Source organism: Pocillopora verrucosa, chromosome 4 (genome assembly GCF_036669915.1).
Source record: "Pocillopora verrucosa isolate sample1 chromosome 4, ASM3666991v2, whole genome shotgun sequence".
NCBI lineage: Eukaryota > Metazoa > Cnidaria > Anthozoa > Scleractinia > Pocilloporidae > Pocillopora > Pocillopora verrucosa.
In genome coordinates, this window is record NC_089315.1 from 6,564,393 (window position 1) to 6,585,025 (window position 20,633).

General features: G+C 39.1%; 1 protein-coding gene and 1 pseudogene across 1 annotated transcript in view; one reads left to right on the forward strand and one right to left on the reverse strand.

The window, feature by feature from the left end:
* Positions 1 to 20,633, reverse strand: part of LOC131773552 (DNA repair protein RAD50) — a 30,525-nt gene that overhangs the window by 3,168 nt on the left and 6,724 nt on the right. Inside the window, 30 exon segments of the mRNA XM_066165590.1 lie at positions 366 to 499; positions 1,068 to 1,130; positions 1,562 to 1,641; positions 2,256 to 2,341; positions 2,799 to 2,851; positions 3,421 to 3,546; positions 4,088 to 4,133; positions 4,686 to 4,838; positions 5,322 to 5,404; positions 5,406 to 5,472; positions 10,311 to 10,369; positions 10,995 to 11,075; positions 11,186 to 11,215; positions 11,743 to 11,838; positions 11,920 to 12,025; positions 12,589 to 12,646; positions 12,847 to 12,994; positions 13,241 to 13,336; positions 13,710 to 13,823; positions 14,221 to 14,365; positions 14,726 to 14,851; positions 15,572 to 15,754; positions 16,254 to 16,465; positions 16,783 to 16,884; positions 17,086 to 17,190; positions 17,789 to 17,889; positions 18,611 to 18,680; positions 19,371 to 19,472; positions 19,666 to 19,742; positions 20,182 to 20,259. Of these exon segments, the coding sequence (XP_066021687.1) occupies positions 366 to 499; positions 1,068 to 1,130; positions 1,562 to 1,641; positions 2,256 to 2,341; positions 2,799 to 2,851; positions 3,421 to 3,546; positions 4,088 to 4,133; positions 4,686 to 4,838; positions 5,322 to 5,404; positions 5,406 to 5,472; positions 10,311 to 10,369; positions 10,995 to 11,075; positions 11,186 to 11,215; positions 11,743 to 11,838; positions 11,920 to 12,025; positions 12,589 to 12,646; positions 12,847 to 12,994; positions 13,241 to 13,336; positions 13,710 to 13,823; positions 14,221 to 14,365; positions 14,726 to 14,851; positions 15,572 to 15,754; positions 16,254 to 16,465; positions 16,783 to 16,884; positions 17,086 to 17,190; positions 17,789 to 17,889; positions 18,611 to 18,680; positions 19,371 to 19,472; positions 19,666 to 19,742; positions 20,182 to 20,259 (2,980 nt within the window).
* On the forward strand, positions 6,755 to 8,707 carry LOC131773550 (uncharacterized; annotated as a pseudogene).

The following is a 20,633-nucleotide window of genomic DNA, read 5'->3' on the forward strand; positions in this document are numbered from 1 at the left end:
CTTCTGAATGCAACATTATGTTTATAAGAACTAAAGAAGTGATTGTTACCTAAAGAAGATATTGATTTACAGTTCTCATGATACTGACAAGGACAGTTCTTCTTTTTTTGAAAGGGAACCCACATCACAAAATTTGGGTCCTTTAGAATCCTATGACATGATTGAAATTAAAGATTTCACACACACACACACCCACAAACTGAGATGACTCGAGAACTGTCTATAGACAATTGCGGATGGCTGATCAAAACTTTAAAGTTAAAACAAATCTATCAACGATGAAGCGATAAAAATCGTGCAAAAGATCGAAACACTAGACTTTTAACAGCATCGTAAAATGAACAGTTTTGTAAAGAGAAACTCACGCTGCCAATTGGTTAGCAAGACTCTCTATGTTATCTTCATCCAAATTTGTAGTCGGCTCGTCGAGAGTTAAAATACCGCAGTTCAGACAGAATGTTTCTGCTAGAGCTAATCTGATTATCAACGATGCCAGAACCTGTGAAAGCAAAATAGCAGCGGACGAAAATCTAAGAGAGGGTTTGTAAAAGGTAAAAAACGAAATTCAAAGAAATTTTTCCCAACGGTCTCTGGTTAAATATACTGTACCAGCAAAACACAATCCTATATCCTTCAGAAAGTCAAAGGTCACTTCCCATTCGTCGTACACTATTACGATTTCGAAGTTCAAGGGAGGAGTAGAAAAGAGAGAGAACAAAAGCATTTCAAGGTGACAGAGAGCATCAAAACTTTACTAAATTGGGTAGCTTGCCATTACGTCAATTCTCCAATGCAGCTAAATTGACAGTGTACCAGAAAAAAAAAGTAGAAAATATGACACAGGCACACTTCAGATATAAAGAAAACAGAAAAAAAGGTTCCAATGCAATCGTTCGATGGACGATTGCCGCCAGTTGCCGCCGAGATTGAAAGTTCAACGTGTTAAGGATTTCACTTCCATAAAAAAAGTGTACGAAGCCGATGTTTCGTGGGGTCTTGAGCTTCCGATTCAAGCCTCCAATGCTCAGATACTGCGCCCGTCAAAAGCAATAAGCGAACAAACAAACCTTTTGTCCAGCGCTACAGCGTCCTCTCATGTCCAGTGCTGTGTCTCCTTTAATCATAACTACCTGATAAAAAAGTAAAAAAACAAAGATTTATTTAACTCCGAGGGACCACAAAGCTGAATTGTGTCTGCACTCCTCACGTGCTCGCTTGTGAATCCTTACCAACAACATAAATCGTTACAAATATCCACCAACCACCAGAAGTTACCAAAAAATACAACATCTCTAGCAATTTCAATACATTATCCAGCCAAAAAATTATTAGAATTGGCCATCTTATCAGCTTAGAGTTGTTATCTTACACAAGACTCCTAAATAATTGGGTAGAACTTTGAAGCCAAAGGGGATAAATACTAGTCAGAATCTTCGTAGTCTGCTGATAAAATGACGAGACTGTTTCACATAAAATGATGAAGAGGAGGACTCTTCTTCTCGAAAAAACTAATTTACCAAGATTACCTAGGGTAAGGTGAAAAGAAAACAAAGCTTTTTACCCTGTAGTTATACGTCCGTCGTGCTTTAATCGCTCCACTTACTTCTTCCTCGTCTGCACGAATTTCAATTGTATCGATATCTACAGAAAAACGATTAGAGGAGATTTTTGACCGAACTATAAATTACAGCGATAGCTGTATTAGGTCTATCGAGTCTGCATTGACAAAATTGTCACCACTGTAACGTTTAAACTGCAACAAGCTCCTTCTATAGTTCAATCAATTGGACTGGAACGGGTAAACATAAAACGACCTTTTCGTCTGAATACTTGGTCCAGCAAAATTACAAAAGAATATTCTCAAAATGACAGACGAGTGATTTGATGTGAGATACGGCCATTACCACATATGATATACGAAATATATCATGTTTGAATGGCCTATCAATGAGAAGCCGGGGTTTCAATTTTTTTCCCGTAAGCCGGCTGCCGATGATGTAATAGGGAAGCAGGGGCTGTAAGGCGAAACCCAAACACAGAGCCTGCTCGTAGGCTGAACAGACGGCGGTAAGAGGTCTTATGGGCAGCAGTAGACCACCCGTAACCGAATTTTAATGAAATTAGCGCAGAAGCGAATTGAGAGCATGTCTAAGAGACTCGCTTATCTGACCTGTAAACTCTCTTAAAGACCTTCCACATGGGAAAACAGGAAAATAGCAGGCTTAACAGACTGGACTCGAGTTATGTATTCTTACCATTCCCCTTGTATGTGTTGATCCAATACTCCTTGATAATTTTGTTGATCTCCGCCATTTTAATTCCGTGATATCGCATGATGGCCCTAGAATACACCAGTCGTTAAAAACTGAATGTTACTGTTGAGTTAAGAAATGTGACCTGCGCTACGTGAGTGCGCATGACATTTGTCCTGATTGGGAGAATACAAAGCAAATAAGTCGATGGCATTGAGAACATCTAAAGGAACACACTCCCACAGCGTAAATGTACAATCTTGTTTTGAGTGCGTCGTCGCTGTTGTCGTTGACTGATGAAACAACTGAGATCAAAGAACAACTACAATAACAACAAAAGCCCAGCAAAACATAATGCTTGAGTATAACTCATATTTGCTAGAATCAAATTAAAATAAACATCTTAAATAACAACAAACTTTCAATTAAAAATCAATAAACTAAAAAGAAAAAGTAGTAAGAACTAGACGACGAGACTAGAACCAATGTCCTAGAAGAAAGGGCTGCCTAAATTAGTTAACCACACTAATGAAGAAGATCGCCAACCTGTCAAGAGCCTTGTAGTACTTTCCAAGGTCATCATTTGCCATTTCAGTGGTCTGCAAAGTAGTAACAACGGTTAAAAACTTTGCGAACACGTTGACGGGACAAAGCTACCCAACCAGACATACGGGGCTTAAAACCACGTGTCACAAAATTAAGCGATTACGTTCACTTTCAGTTGGAGGAAATTGGAGGAACTCAATCTTCCAAATACTTTGAAATCATGCATTCTGCGCACGCACAGCCCAACATGGTTTTAAGTTTTTAAACGTCTCTCACATGTTAGAAAGGGACGTTTGACTTTAGGTGCGCGGACGAACGCGTTAACGAAGAATTGTATATGGTTAAGGGGACCTTAACGAATCATAAATATCCGCCATGGTAAGAGAAAATAGGCCTCTAAAAACAAAAATTCCAAGGACTAAATTATACGTAAGCTACAATTAGCGTTGAGAATTTCATATGAAAATGTGCAAAGAATCGAAAATTGAATCATCTCACTTGTTCCCTACATGCTGAGTACAAAAGACGTTGGGAGAAAAAGTACCACCTGCACACTGACCATTTGAAGACTATTATACCTATTGAGGTGGGCGAATCACTAGTTATTGCCTGTATCACTCACCTTCACAGCGATGACTTTTTGTCTGTGATTCTCCTCAGCATTTTTAAACAAGTCACTGCGCAACTCCTTTTGGCACCGCCTCAGGTCATCCTCGTAACCTGTAAGTCGCCCTTCGTGGTGCGCTTTCTGAAAACAGGTCAAGTATGTCATAAGAAAATTTATCAGAAAACTTCTGTAAATATGAATATTAAAATGAATATCTCCCAAATTTCTTTAAACAGCACTATCGATTTCTTTTTCAATTGCTTCCATCGAGAAAAGCTATCGGCATCAAAACCAGGAGTCTTCCTTGCCTTGTTTTCCATGCCAGGTGTTGGGAACTGCCAGTTTCGATATGAGCATTGATATTTACAAACAAAATTATTGAGGATTTAAAACATATTGTAGTCTTGCAAGTTCCCCTTGGCGACTTTCCCTGGAGGGATATTATATACAACGAACGCTTTTTCTTTGCTTTGCAACTGTCAACGAAAGCTTGCTGAAACAAATGTCTGTGATAAGAGGCACGAGAAAAATTAACCATTTAAGTATACATTTCACTTGCACAGCCATTTCTGTTGCCTTCATCAGCCCCCTTAGATAAGATCTATTTTGGATGATAAGTTAAAATCTCCTTGATAAACCGATACTTTCCCTGTGGTTTATACAATGTGATGCGCGCAGTTACCTCTTTCCTTAGATCGTCAGATCGCTGTTGCAATTCTTGCCTCTCACTAAAATAAAAAAAAAGCCGTAGTTTCTTTAGAATTAATCATTTTGTAGAGAAGTGCAAACCAGTTCCATTCATTCAAACTTTCACATATCTCGAGAAGGCCCAGAGCGATTGAAAACTTAGATGTACATGCTCAAGACAGTGTCACGATGAATAATTCTCGAAATGTCTCCAGAACCATTTCTGTGCTTCTGAGCTGAATACATTCCCCTTGTCGTTTGTTTCTTCCTGTTAAAAAAATTGACAGTTTTCCCTACGTCGATCTACCCAAAGATCGTTCATGGAAAGAAAGATAATCTCAGCCTGCCTTCAACGTGAAACCACGGAGTACTCCATGCAATTGGAAAGTGATGGCAAGCTTTTCAATTGTGTCTTGGGAGATGGGCACGCACAGAAAAAAAAACTTGATATTCCATGTGACTCCTCACGTAACTCCTTTTTTGGAACACTGAAGCAATCAAGAGTTTATTTGACTCCTAAAAGAACCGAAAGCCTAGCATAACTGAAAGAAAAAACCAAAAGGGACTTTAGGCAGCCTTTCCTTGTCTCTTACCTAGCAAGGTCCTGGTGGTCGCCAAACTTACGCAGTTCTTTGTAAACATCTGCCATTTTCTTGTCGATATTTTGAATTTCTTCCTGGGTACTCTTCAACTGAATGTTGTCCTCAAGTTCACGGGCCCGTATCTGTCAACAAAGTTTAAAACATCTCGTAGTTTTGAATCTGGACTATCTCCTTTAGCGACTTGTGGAATTTGGTACAAGAATCACTTCTCTGCAGAGTACAAACTGTTGTTTTAGCTATTACATTCATTAGCTTAGCCGTAGTTTATCGAAAAAAGAGAAATCTGAAAAGGAAATGGGTAACGAATGAACAAATTGTTTGAAGTTCATCATAAATAAAAAAGTTATTTATGATTTACAGGTTATCAATCATTGATTATTCGAATACCCTATGCATTTTTTATACTAATGTTCTCTACTAGGCACGCAATGCAATCAATCTGCCACTTTTTAAGAGAGAGTGTGGAAACAACTACGCATGACGCTTTCGTGCATGAGCTGTCGATAATTTGTAGGCAGCTATTTTCAAGCTAACTCGCACGGCGGGCTCCTAATAGGCAATTGGAAAAGGAAAAAAAATTCCAACGAATCATATTTATATTTTTGAAAAAATTTTCAAAAGGCTAACCTGTTTTGCTTGGAAATGTCGTTCTTCAGTTGTATCGATTTCAGAAGACACAGCTTTTTCTCCGATTTCAGTTTGTCTGCTCTAACCTTCCACTTCTCGTAAACGAGCCTCGTTTTCCTGTAAGGCCGTTGTGCCTCCATCGCTCACGTACCTTAAAAAAAAAACCCCTGAATTAACAATTCACCGCATAAAGTTAGAGTTTAGACATTCAATGAAGATTCAGATAACGTCTCTCTAATAGTAATAGAGGTTGGTACATCATTACCATTCGCTGGTAAATGCTCTTTCCCGTTTGGGGTGAGAATGATTGTACCACCCTCCCCCTCCCCCGCACACCACACACACACACCCAACCACTCACCCATTCGATGTACGTAAAGCAGGTGGTAACCTTCTCATAAGTAAGGATCGGATTAAGTTTACCTAACATCTTAAGAATATAACTAAACAATAACATTTGAAAAAAAGAAAACCTAAAGATAACTTCGTGATTGTTTAAAAAGTCAACGTGGTTCAGAATTAAAGTTAATTGCATGAGTCCATGCAAAAACTCTGTCATTGACGATGTTGCGTCCATTGCTGAAGTTGTTAAGAAAAGCAATGAGGCAGCAGGTTTCTTCTGCTAGTACAGGGCAAATATTAGACATGTCACTTCTGACGGCTCCTTTGAGAGCTAATAAATTGCACGCCGGCAGTTTTACTGTGGTAGTTAAACTCCAACTATAATACTTTGAGGTATAACCGATACATATATTTTTAGGACACGATTTCTTCGAGGTTTGACCACTAAGTTTGTTGAGTTGTCCATATATTTTTGAGCAATAATAAATAATAAACGTGCCAAGTTATTTAAAAAGACAAGAATCGGAAATTGACTTTTTACGTACATTTTTTCAAATTCAATTTATGCAATACACATTGTTCTTTTAGCTGTTATTTCAAGGGGGAAATCCAGTATTGAGTTAAAAAAAGAATAACATGCATCTGCATGTGATTTATCTGCACTCAGAGAAAGCTTTCAAACAAAATTTTAAAATTTTGCGGTTCATTTTAGCTTCAATATCATTACTTCAAACTGGCGACAACGTGTCACACCTGCTTTCAATTAAGATAACAAAGACCACAGAGATAAATATTCCTTCACAAAAGAAGAAAAAATTGGATCGAAGTGAACCCTTCTGAAATAATAAGAGTCGGTTTGATTGACGGTGGAAAAGAACGTAATTGCTGAAAAACAAAACGACAAGGATATTGCTCTACCATCTGTATTTACATTGACACAAAGAAAAATTAATATCCCCGTTGGGCCATTATTAAAAGAAAAAAACAAATAAAACTCAATTAAGGTGCTTAAACAAAAGAATAGAAACGATTGCATGGAAAACGACTTAACATATGCTAAAACGGCTTGCACTGTAAATGCTGATGGTAAACGATTGTTAAACTTGAGCGCACGGAAGCAACATGCAGCACAACGAGAACTCGACGTTCGACTCGTTCACAGATCTCATCAACACAACAACACGTCCGTCAGAAGAGAGGTACGTCTTGGGACCACTGGGCTTTTAGTTTTTCTCTTATTTCTTTGGCATTGCTTTTGGTATTTTTTCGCTTTGCTGCCTTGTTTCATCGTTCGACAATGTAAGCAGCCATCAAGCAGTCGGAGCGTCCACAGTCGCTTTACAACTGTTCAACTGTTTGTGGCAGCGGCTTTGAAAGAAGTCGCGCTATTTTGGTCCCCTCCTGCTGTTAGACGGTGAAACAACTGAAATAGTATTAATAACACTACTTGTAGATTGTGTCTCGGTAGCGCTGATTCTGACTGCTTTAGCATTCTTCTCCTCATATTGCTGGAATCAACCAAAATATCATTAGCTCCACCGAGGCTCCAAACATTTGGGTGTTGCTCGGATTTACAGTGGTTCCGACCGTAATTATGCTCACATTTAACCTGTTGGTGCTGTACGTCAGAGAAGTTTGGTACTCGTATCCTATGTGACACTTCTTGGCTGGGGAATATTCATCTGCGTTGGTTACCTAATAGCAGGACGCAGGATGTGGCGAAACCTGAAGTCATCGCGACAGCTCGGAACATCTTCGGGAGATCGAAAGCTCAGAAACATAACCTTCCTTGTATTCGTAGCACCGTGGATCACTGCAGTATTTCTAATTCTCGAACGTCTGCCTCGCTGCCAGCTTTTACGAAATGTCATCAGTGGCGGTCACCGAAAAGGAAATCTGGGAGAGATATACCGATAGCATTTTTTGCTCCAGAGCTGCGAGCTTTACAATTGTGCTTCTGATATTCGGAGTTGTCGTAAGAACTAAGTTGGAAAGGTTCAGTTGATAATGCTCCGACAGTACAGTTAGGAACATTTTTTGATGAAGAGCCAAAGACAGAGAACTAAGAAGATGACAACGAATATGGATAGTAACATCATCACAGCAAAGTAAGACATGGGATTCGTGTGGGACGTTCTTTCTTTCCCACACAAGTAACTTTAGTTGCGAAAAAAGAATTCAACTATAATAGCAATTAGATAGCAAAACAACAATACAATGCGAGTCGATTGAAAATTTAAAAAATTCTTCAAAAGAGGGAGCTACTACAAAGCCAGCGTGACGGGAAACTCAGTGACGTAAATCTAGAGCGTGAGTTTGTAGGGACGTCGTGGGAAGAGGAAAAACGCCACCTCTTTCGAGCGCGCGTGCCAAGGAACTAACGCTTCTTTACTCGAGCGGTTGCTACACAGAATGTTAACGAGGTCGAGCCTTTCAACTTGAGGACACAACTAAGATAATCCTCAACTGAAATTATAATAACATTCTCCTGCTAAATTTTACCTTTCAGTGTTACCTAATAGTAAATATATAATCCTTGAAACGTAATTATTTTATAGCGATAGACTCTTTCTCAGAGAGCCGCGTTCAATTTACGTGGTGATTTCATTCGCAAACTTAACAATTCAGCCGCACCTGTCTATTTAACATAAGGTTTTTCAATCAATATTTACCAAGGACAAAGGTACAAGGGATTATGTCCTCGCTTGTGAAAAGCCGATTTTGTCCCGTAGTCAGTAGCGACAAAACCCTTTTCGGGTTGGCCCTTATCCAATCGAGGAACACAATGGTAAGGAATATGAACTTAAAATAAAAATTACATCATGAATGGTCTTATTATGGAGTTCAACAATCAATAACCACTTCGTGAATATTCATTAAATAAAGAAAATATTTTCTCGTCTCAGTTCTTTGAGAATGACCAAGGAAAGATAATGTTAAAGGTCAATGTTAGTAAAAAAATTGATAAATTGATTGGCAGTTTTGCCATGAAATATTCCAAGCACGCGATTTTGATGAAAAGATGTCACCTCCTTAATTTCAGTCAGGAAACATAACTATAAAGCAGAGATTCAGCAATTGTAAAGCACACCAGATAAGTAAGGCTTATGCAATAACCTTCCAAAAAGATGTTCTGAATTCTCTTTTCAAGTCTCCTTCGCCTGAAGTTAGAACGCACTTGTTATAAATTGGAATACCGACGATATAAAAAGTCAATTTCGAATTCGCGTTAATCTAAAAATAAAACAAAAAAAAGAACAAATAAACACAAACTACTCAACAAAAGCAATAACAATCCGAATGCGTGCATAATAATTAACGAATCTGCATTACACTGAATTTAGCTTTCATCATTCATTTTGAGCATCCTTGCATGACCATTAAGTGTAGAAAGTCATAGTTAACTTCTGAAGTAAAACCTGTCACAATACATGTTTGTATCTACTGACATTAAAGTTTGCCTTCAAAACGTCAATCTATTTTAGAAAAGGAACGCGCAATTGAACAAATTTGCATCAATTGTTCATGCGCAACTGCAAATAGCGATACGTTATTAAAAAACTATGGGTCTAAGTCGACGCACAATCGCAACGAAATGAAACAAAACCAAACCTGGACGCAAGAAACACCACATTTAGTTTCCACGCCGAGCCTTATGTCATCTACAAGCGTGGAGGAACTTTTAAATCACTGGGCATGGAAGTTTCATACTTATTTTTTTGCGGCATTGTATATCGTTTTCGCAGTGAACTGTTTAATTGCTTTTGTTCGCCAAAGTTCAAGATCTGTTAACAAGAGCGTTTACCGGCGTTTTACGACAACGCAACTATTTGTGGCCGCCGTGGTAAAGGCTGCAGTTCTTCTGTGGTGCCCCTTCTTAGAAAGAGAAATTTCCAAGGCGCGCTATGTTACCGCACTAGTGTTGTTCAGCTTTTCAAAGGCCTTCAATCTATCGGCCTACAGCATACTTCTCCTGGTTTTACTCGAATCAATAAAGGTTTCAATCGCGTCGCCGCGCCTTCAAAATATTTGGGTGTTAATAGGTTTCACAGCTGTCTTCACGGTAATCCTTGCTACGTTCAATTTGCTGGTACTGTTCGCAGATAAGGAGCTTTGGCGCTTTATCTCAGATCTGGTCCTCTCTACATGGGGAGGACTAATTTGCTTTGGTTACGCGGTGGCTGGGTATAGAATTTGGCGCAACCTAAGATCTTCGAGAGACATGGACAACGGTCGAAGAAATAGAACGCTCAGGACCATAGTACTCCTGGCATTTATATCATCTGTGGTGACCGCTGTGTCTTTAACTCTGATAATCTGCGTGTCTGCGGGCGACTTCGGCGCAATAAGAGGATTGCAACTCAAGAAGGACTCTAATCGGGCCAGATTTGCTGTAACGTTCTTGATGAGAAGCTATGAGTTCGGTTTAGTGCTATTAATCTTCGTAACTGTTGTTAAGACGAAAACAGATCGGAACGGGTAGAGGACGCACCATCATTACCGATGGGAACATTTCTAAACAGCAGCACCAAAGGGTAAAATTTTCGTCCCCCCTTCCCACTCCCCCCTACCCCTCCACATAAATACCTCGGTTCTAAGAAACTGTACCTGCTGGGACATAACATGCTCACGAATCTGACGTCTAACCTTTTTATTTCAGCAGTTTTCTCCCGCACTTTGTCCCCTCTCGTTCGTATTTCTTGGAGCTGCAAACCAAGATATTAATAAATTTAATCTTACATAACGTTATATCTTTCGTGTTAAAGCAAGTGTTCTCTCTTGCAAGATAGAAAGGTGACAAGCGTTGCTTCTTTAATTAGTTGTTTGTCCATTTGGTTGTCTTTACCGCTCTTTAGAAATTATAGTAGCTTAGATGACAACTCTTAGAGAATTTTTTATTTGATTGAGTAAAAACACCTCAAAGCGATTTCCCCCTCGCAACTGTATAAAATATGATCTGCTACACAAATGAAGTGGAAGGTGAGGAGGCATAATAATTAGATCGCTAACCTTCGGGTCGAGAGGTCAGGATTCGAGTCCATCCGCGTTCATTTTGTTGTGTTCTAAGGTAGGATACGTTCCCACAATACCTCTCTTCACCCAGGAGTATAAATGGGTACCACAGAACTGTCAGCGAAACCTGACGAAATTATGTGGGGTGGTGGGGTAGGTAAACTGTGGCGGGCTAGCATTCTATGAAATACTCCATGTCACTCCCAACCAACCCCTCCCCAAGACGCCGGGAAAGGTCCGGAAGCTGTGCGATTCATTCTCGTATGTGAACCTACACGTACCTTTTTTTTTTCAAACAAACAGAAACTTGCTATTTACCTTCTTGCGATTTTCGTCATCTGAAGCCTCCTTCTGACCCACAACTCGTTGTTTTTCCTCCTGCAGTTCTTCAAGTTTTTCCTTAAAAAATACGCCAAAACCTAAGCTTTTTTCTTTTTTGTTTATACTCATTAAAAAAATGCGAAAGAGCAGTGGATAAAAGTCCACAGTAATAAAGCGATTCCACTCACCGCGATAGGGGCTAAATCTTCCTCGGCTTCCTGTGAAACGAAAGTAAAACAAGAAAAGAGGTCTCAGTTTACCAAATTTCCTCACATTTCATTCTGCAACTGTCAAGTGAAAGCTAAAAGTGATAAAAGACGACACTGGTCTTGATTCATTCATTGTGCAATGTGATTGATCTAGAATACTCGCACCTCTCCCCCCCCGTCTCATTACTGAACACTAGCAAAATCAGAACAATTCGGAACTAAGTTATCGTCGTTCTCCAGCGCTTACATCGTTTAAAAGGTACTTTCTACAAGTTCTCTGCAGTTTCAAGTGATATTAACCTTTGCTCTGATTGAATGTTGCGATTAAATCAGTTTTGGATTTACGAACCTCAATAGAAAAGCGCTCCAAAGATCGATTGCCATTCTTATTACTACGATATTATAGTATTATCGCATTATTTCATAGGATTATATGTACTTGGGAGGATTAACTTTATGAGCAATGAACTGTTAGCGACTAACGCTTTCTTTGCCTTATCCCCACATAGGCACATTTCTTAAATGTTTCTACTTACCTTAATTTCCCTTGCAAAGGCATTGTTGTTTGCGGTGAGTTCGGCTTTTTGTTGTTCTAAATGAGTTCTAGTCTGCAACTGAGCTTTCAATCGAAGCTATGGAAATTCAGATGAAAGAAAAAGATAGAATAGATTAGATGAAGCAGACAGGCAGAAATACTTTTCGAGCAAAGTTACCTTTTGTGACTTGAGCTCGTGCACATTAGTCTCCAAGTCACTTAGCTGCCGCTGCAGTTGGCTCAACTGAGTTCTTTTACGATCAATGTGGTTATTGAGCGTGTCACTACGAAATAATAAGAGTAATAATAAAACGCGGTAACACTGTTGAGTGACATAAAATCAAGAACGACCGGAGTTAAAAGAATTCCTCTATTTCCAGGAGAACAAAAAAATCCAACAGAACAGTGGGAAAAATTCAATAAGAATTAACTGAAAAGCGGGCAGTTCTGAATCAAAACTAAAAGAATCGTCTTTATAAATCACTTTGGCTGATCAAATGTGAAATAAAATATTTTTGAGCGCAAAACTGCATTAAGGGGAGACCTCAGATCTAATCTTAAACCAATGAGGAACCTCCATGAGCCATGGAAACAATTTTTCTTAGATAGAATAGGAGAGATGGTAAATTCTGGGCTCGACAATAAACCAAACGAAAATATTTCGAGAGGAATCGCGCCCAGACCTTCCCATTCTTCGCTCCAAAGCGACACCATTAAGCTACAGAAAATTCCAAAGTGAACTAGTAGGTCATTACTTCAATCATATGAAACAAGCGTCTCAATGTGCATATTGTTGGGATCAGCACAGTCGAAAGCAAATTGAAGTTTTGGTGATATTGGTACTCACGAGCGATCTTGTCTATCGGTGATTTCATTTGAAACTGACTGCATGGTTCTACCTGGCGCTAAAGTAAGGAAAATAAAAAAATTAAATAAGTGAACAAATAATTACCAAAAAAAAAAAAACGCCAAACAAACGAAACAGCCTCCCCCCCCCCCCCTAATTTTCCCAATTGACTTAGAGCGAATCGACTAGTTGCAAACGATTTTTAAGTTCTGACTAAAACAATTGCTTGTGATCCAATTGGAAACAAAAAAATCTTACCAACTCCACGGAGTTTAGACTGCAGCAAAGATATATTCTTGTCCATTTCCTTCAGCTCTGACTTGTATTTGTCCAACATACGAATGTCTGGTTCCATATCTCGAGCACTCTGCGCCTCGCTTTCGGTCAAACTCTGAACATCTTCAAGCTTAAGAGAGGAAGAGTCAACAGTTAGGTTTATGTCAGTTTGGGTCACTGTACAAATGAATATCACAGGCTACGATGGGAAAAAACTGTCTTACATAAAAAAAAGCAAGAACAACTTAAAATAAAAAACAGCAGTGCAAGGTGAAACATGAAGCCTTACATTGCGAGAAAAAAAAAGCTGATTTGAAAGCAAGACAGGTGCTTCAAAAATAACTTTCCCTGCAAAACTCAACATTTTTCGTTTTACCTCCGTTATCTTATCCTCAATTCTTTGTATCTCACTTGCAATCTCTTCCAGTTTAGATTTGGCCTCAGGAATTCGGTTGTTTTCCAGTTTTTCCAGCTAGAAAAATTGATAAACAGCAGGTTATGTCTATGGAGATGACCAGTAACTAGTTATTCGAGTTACATGCGATTTTCAAAGTTCTACAATCTATCTATCAGTTGACAGACTGTCTAATTGATGAACTGGCTGACTGACTGACCGACTTACTTACTGAAGGACTGTTGGACTGACGGCCTGATGGATTGACTGACGCACTGAGGGACCGACTGATTAGCTCACTGAGTGATTGAGGGACTAAGTGACAGTCTAACCAACCCATCGGCCGACCGACCGACCGACCGACTAACTGAATGAGTGAGCGACAACGACCAACTAAATTGTCCGAATGATTCAAAAACTGTGTGCAAGGCACAACGTTGTTCATACTTACAGTTTCTTTTGCTGGGGCCAGCTCAATGACGCGATGAAAGCGTTTTTGCTCTTGGTCGAGCTCTCTTTCCATCGACTTTCTTCTCTCGGGGAGATCTCGAATCTTATTTCTCAACTAAAAATTAGAAGAAGGACACAGTGAACCCCTGAACTAGGGAAATTTTCTGCAGTTTAAAAATGTGAAATTTGAACAAGATCACAAAAATGTTGACAGAAATATGTTTACTTTGTCCCTCGAAATTCACGAGCAATTCAACTATTTTAATAGCCTCTAAATCGCGCGAACGCTTGTTGGACGATTTTACCCACATGGGGCAAGTTTCTCAAAGAGTGCTTAGAGCGAGTTTTCATGAAAAAGTAATGAATAAACAAAATACAATTTCTCCTAGCTCGAAATCATCCTTCGTTTCCATGCTACCATTGCAGAACTGATGTTTATCAAAGATGAGTTTCTCTACTAAAGGCCTCCTGGTTTTCGCAAATATCCCCAGGAAAATTTATGAACTAAATACCTCTGAAACAAGAGCAGTAATCTGCCTGTCACTATCAAAGGTTCTATGACACAGAGGACAGCCACTTGAGTGGACATCTTCACTATCCAGTTTAGAAACATACTTGGAGTAGATTTTCTCCAATGAGCCGATGATTCCTCGTTCACTATGAAATGCATCAAAAGCACACAAATAAAACTGTGAACATGTCACGTCTTTGAGTCTTGCAACCCATGAATATCATTGCATTTGCCATATTTAGTGATACGATAAGAATCTACAGTTTGCTATGCAAGCTAGGCGTAGTCGCTTATGTTGTCCTTCGGTAGCATTTCAAAGTAGCATAATAGTTTCCAGTGAAAATCAAATGCGACTTAAAATTCGCCGATCCACAGAATCACTATGGACAGAAAACATTTTGTAGCACAGCTAAATAAGGGAAGATGAGTGGTGATACACTGGTACACAATGTTACAAAACAAGGTAGCCTCCTACCTGATAACATCAATCACGCTTGAATACTTACTCTTGTAGATTTGCAATTCTGTCCTTGATGGTTTCCCTTGTGGTGTTGTAATCATTTTCCCCACAGACCTCAGAAATTTGCTTTTTGTGCCGCTGTGCTTCTTTCTCTTTGTCTTTTAGGTTTTCCCTGTTTAACAATAATTATGTCAAGACAAGTTTTAATCGGCCAACTGGACACGTTTTAATTTAGGCGTACCATGCAAGCACAGTGTATTCCTAAAACACCGAAACACTTTTGCGTCACGCACATTTTCTCAACCACATGATTATTCAGTTTTTGTCAGAAAGGAAACGATCTTAGTATAAAATTTCATCTTCAATGTTATTGACCAATGTAAACTGGGGCTACTGAAGAACGATGGGCGGGCTGATCATTCGCATAAAATAAATAAATACACAAATTAGATATCCTTCGGTTGGCCACGCTTGCAGCGCAATGATATTGAGCGTCGTACAATGAAAACTAAACAAATTATCACAGCTTATCAGAACAAAGCTTACATCACGAGGAGCCGATAAGTACTCAAAGTAATTAACTTAACACGAAGCGCGGGTAAATGCAGCTCACCAAGCCGTGATTGGTTCAATTTTTTGCCCCTGATTGGTTGAGAGCGGCACGAGTTTTCCTTACCTATCACGCTTCGTAGTGAAATAGAATCAGTCTAGTACATTCCCAAAAGGCCCCCCGGTACTAAGTTGAAAACTGTTTTAATGCATCATTTGAATTGATGCAACACATCATAGGCCATGTTTTACGTGAGTAAAGACAAAAATTTTGAAGCGCAATGTAAACGAAAGTGTACTGTGTTTCGTCCCATTACATTCAGTGCTAACGAGTACTACTTACAAAATCATCCTTTTACTCGTTTGTGTCGAAGAAAGCTGTTGTTTCAGTTTCTGTAGATTATTTCTGGAGTCTTTCAATTCTCTCTCTTTTTTTCTCAGGTGTTCATGTAGTCTCGTGTAAAGGCTCTCTGATGTGCCCCGTCCACCAAACGTCGATTTCAGGTCTTCTTCGTGGCGATCCATGCTGCATAAAAAATGGCAAACAAAAGTAGTCTAGTCCAGAGCTTTGCAGGTTAAAGAGAAAATAAAGGAAACGTATCAAGTCATAAAATTCATTTACGGTGTAAAAAATATTTATCCATGAGTCATTGCGGCCGAAATTAGGGATTAGTCATCATTTATCGCCAGGGGGTGGGTGGTGGTGGTGGTTGGAGGAATTTGGGGGGGGGGGGGGGGTCACATGGTTTTCAGAGGGAGTGTAAGGGTACCAGTCGTCTCTAAAAGAGTCTAAAGAGGGGGACTAAGGAGAACCGACTGCCAATTAACTGCAAATGAGGGGGAGGGGTGGGGGGAAGGAAGTCATGAGAATGTAACAGAGCATCTGGAGGGAGTCAGTAAATTTTATCGTGACAACCAAAATCCTCCAGCCCGTCCCCTCCTGCCCTCGCTCCCGCCACAACACTTTGGCTACGATGGTTTTATTACCCACTTCTCAAGAACTTTTTGGTGTGCATTGTCCTTACATTTTTTGTATAGCATCCTCTTTGTTGTTTTTCTCCTTGGAGAGCATGTCCAGTTTAGCCTGTGTGGTAGACTGCATGTGCATAGCCTGCTGTTCTTCCCGTAACTGGCGCAGTTCATTATCAACCTTACGCTTTTCAGTCTGTAGTTTATCAATGTCTTTACCCAAGTCATCTACGTTACCACTCTTTTGAGCATCTTGAAGATCCCTTTCCTAGAAGTTAAAACAAATATTTGCAAATAACCCTATTATCTTCTTTCACATTCCCTTCAAGTATCAAAGTAAATACTGATAATGAAACCTTCTTTGATATTCTTCATTGGTTTCAAAAAGAAAGAAGGGGGGTTGGGTAAACGAGTTCTTTGTTATTAGCGCACATCCGTAGCGCTGGTTAAGATGGTTAAAAGCTTTAAATCCGTTTCCGTGCTGCATTCTTGAAAACTCCGGGTAATGTGGAAGGGACCCTAGATGTCTAGATAAATATTGCTTTAACTCCAGCTATAGTAGCAAGCTTCTCATAGCAAACGCACCGCCCTCTGTAGTTCCTCCTCCAATGTCTTTAGTCTGTTAGCTGAAGCGTTTACGTTACTCAATTCCTGGCCGATTTGTCTCAGCTTCTGTTGATTTTCTCTCTGTTAAAGCAAGAATAGTATTCAGTAAGAAAGTAGAATATATAAATTAAAAGCACACATATAAGGGAGGAAGAGGCAGACAAACACAATAAAACTATAAACTAGAAATATTAAATGGTTTGAAACCGGAGATGTCAGTTGATCTTGCATAGTGATCGTTTAGGTGCGGGAAAAAAAGTTCCGCTAAAAATGCTTCATTACCATGAGTTTGGTCTTGAGTCGAATAGTTTCCTCGCACTGGGCTTGACTTTTCTTCACATCATCAAGCTTCGCTTGTACTTTGTTCAAATTCTCCTCAAATACTTGCTGTCGAATGTACAAAAAATTGAAATATTACCAAGGGTACTGAAGACAAGTAAAACAAGAGAAACGTCAAGAGGGCTGAAATAAGATTCATTCTTTACTTTAACTTTGCCCTGCGCGCAAAAAAAAGTGTAAACATCGTTTTTCAATTGATGACAAAGCTCTAGTGGAGTCTCAAAAGTTTCTTCTTAGTCTCACGCTCGTAACAAGAAGAAAAACATTTTCTTTGTTTTTATGCAAAACAATCGTCAAATATGAACCTTGTGTAATATTTTGTCTGGCTAACCAATGAGGCCTCTACAGCTCAGTTGGTAGAGAAGCGCAACACCAAAAATCAGGACAGACACAGGTTTGCATCCTTACGAGGTATCAGGTATTCATTGTTGTTGTTTTACTTTGTTTTGTTTTAGTTTTCTTTAAACGATAGTGAAACAGTTGAAGCATTGTCTTCGAGTTTTTGCCTTGTAGAAAGCCTTAGGTACAAATAATGCTTGTATTAACGTCATCTAAAAACACAAGACAAAACGAGACAACTTAACAAGTGCTTAATACGATGCAACATCACCGTTTGCTCTCCTATTACAAGAGAATAACTCCTTACTTTTTGACGTTTTGCGTTTTCAACAATATCTTGGAATTTCCTCTTCATTTCACCAATGAACTGATCTACTCTGTCCTCCGAAAAAGGGCCTTCGTCATAACCTTCATAAAATACGAATATGTCAAATTGTAGTCAGCGTTAAATTACCTCACCTGTAGTTAGATTCAGCCTAAGAGATTGTGAAGGAAAAATTTGTTTGAATAAAAAAAATTTTAAAAAAAACATTAAAAAATTCTGGCATGCCTGGCCTGTAAACATGCATCTTCAAAGCTTAACCCTGTTGTTGGGAAACGAAGTAACTGAGATTATTACTTCCCTTCTCAAGGGTTTCAATAACTTTTTCCACGAGCAGCTGCCGATAGGTGTAAAAGACGGTTCTGCCGTCACGCGTAACCCAAACACGAGGGCCTCAGTGCTCGCAGGCTAAACAAACGACAGTGAGAGGTCTTATGGGCAGCGGTAGACCGCCGGTAAGCGACTTTCACTGAAACACCTGCCTTCTGGATGGGATGTGCCTGTGCATAAAAGTTAGCCCCCAGCATTTCATCAGATTTCGATGACAGTTCTCCGGCTCCCATTTATTATCCTACCTAGAAAGAGTTACTATGAGTGTAAAATGCTCCGCCAACGAACATTGGCAACAAGACATTGGCCAGCTGCTAAGAATCCAACCTGGTGCTTGAAGTCTGATCCACGTAGGTAAACGTTTGACCACAGAGATTTTGAAAACCATACCTAACCATTATCTGAAGGGAAAACCTGACACTCCGATGCAGAGCATGGATTCAATACACAATTAAAACAAAGTGTTCGCTACTTTACCTTTAAAGCCATAATCCTCAGCAATCTTTACAATAATCTGATTTCTTTCGATTAGATTCTCCTCGTGCCTCTGTAAATCATATAATGCAAACTTATATTAAGTTCTGTTTGTTGCTTCAAATGCAGTCCTAGTCACAACTGTTACTTCTGAATTTTCTCGCGCACGGTCAACAAGTATCCCATCTAGGGAGGGAGTATCAGAACACTTTGTCGCTTCAAGGTACAGCAAAAAAAAAGGCAGGATAAGCTCTGGCTTAGCTCAAACGCTGACTTTACCATTCACCACCTCCAGGACGCTGGTGGAGGTACATGTCTATTTACATTAAAACCCCTCCACAAAGCCACTTTGGGAACAAAGATTTAAAGACGTGGCTGTTACAAGAAGGAAGAAATAAATTAAGCTTGAATGGTTCGTCTATTTGAGAGAGTTGTTACGCATTCAGCTGCTCATCGGTCAGTAATTTAAAACTGATCATTGATAAGAGCTAATTTTAGCAATTGGAACGCGCTTTCCCGGCTGTCGCGCCGTTACTTAGAGGTGCCTTTGTAGAGAAGGGAACGAAAGAAAAAATGAATGGACCGTCTGCAGATATTGCAGGGAAACTCCAGTTGTGGAGAAGAAGCCTTCGGTAAATGTACCACTTAATTTCTTGTTTGTGTTTCTATAGATGTAAACCACCGTTAGCGATGTGGTCTTACCCACATGCATGATGCACGCGTGTCATATACAACTACGCGAGTTTTTCGGTCACCTTCTTACCTTTGCTTCCTGTTCAAGTTTTCCATGGTCCAACAACAACTTGTTTCGTTCCTCACTAAGCTTTTGCTGATCTTTAAACGATTTCTGTAGTTTGACTTCACTCTAGAAGGAACAATTGTATGATCATGAAATACACTTTTTTCCATTCAACATCAGTATGCTTCGCAGTAAATGTATGTTTTGCACAGTAGGAAAAAAAAAAACGTTTTCAAAAGAGCTTACATCACGCAAGTGAAAATACAAAATTGATTACGATAAACAAAATAACGTTTTTTCACATGTCACAACTGATTACCTCCTGTAAGATTTTTTCCTTCTCCAAGACTCTACTTTGAAATTCAGAAAAGAACTTGTGTAATTCTTCCACAGAACCTGATGGATTGTTTGGTAATGAAAAATAATACAGCACCTGATCACTAGGGTAGCCCTTGACAATTGCATTAATATTTGGCAAAAAGACAAAAAAAATGCTTCTTATAATATAGTGAAGTTCTCGCATTGCTGAATTTCAGGTGCACTATTAACGTAAGTTTACTGTAACATTTTTGGTTTTTATTAAATTCTTTCCTAACTCTGTCACTCTCAAGACCTTTTAAAACATCTAAGAGTGATGAGCATCTAATTTCTCTTTACAATATCACCCTGAATCACACGTTAAGGTAACGAAAATAAAGGAAATGATCACCGACTAAAAAAAAACTCCTGATTGTTAAACAAATTCTTCTGGTCAGCACCTTAAGAAATGTATGGAAAACAGTATGGAGAGTATGCATAATGATCATAGGGTGTAAAAGGCTTAAAAAGAAATTACCATCAAAAGGATAATTGATCTTGTCTTTCAACTCTATCTCTACTTTTGACAGCTGCTTCTTTTCTGTCGACAAAGACTCTAAAATACAGAGGAGAAAATTTATATAGGACTTAAGTTACATGCACATGTAGTTCATTTCAAACGATTTTTGTTAACTGGAATACTTTTGACGAAAAAATTTTCTCAAATAAAAAAAATCACGAGCTTCTAAAATATGTCACCCAGGAATGTTTATTAACTTCTCGAAACTTCTAACATACTTACTAACTTATAACCTCTCTTCGCGGAATCCGAAGGTCTGAGGTTCGATTCCTCATGGGATCTCAGTATTATTTCTTTGCCCCACGCTCGTGACAAGACGAAAAAACATATTTCTCTATTATACAACCTACTGGTATCACAAGTGATACAATTTAGTATTTGTCTTTGGCAGGCGTGGTAATGCATCTAGA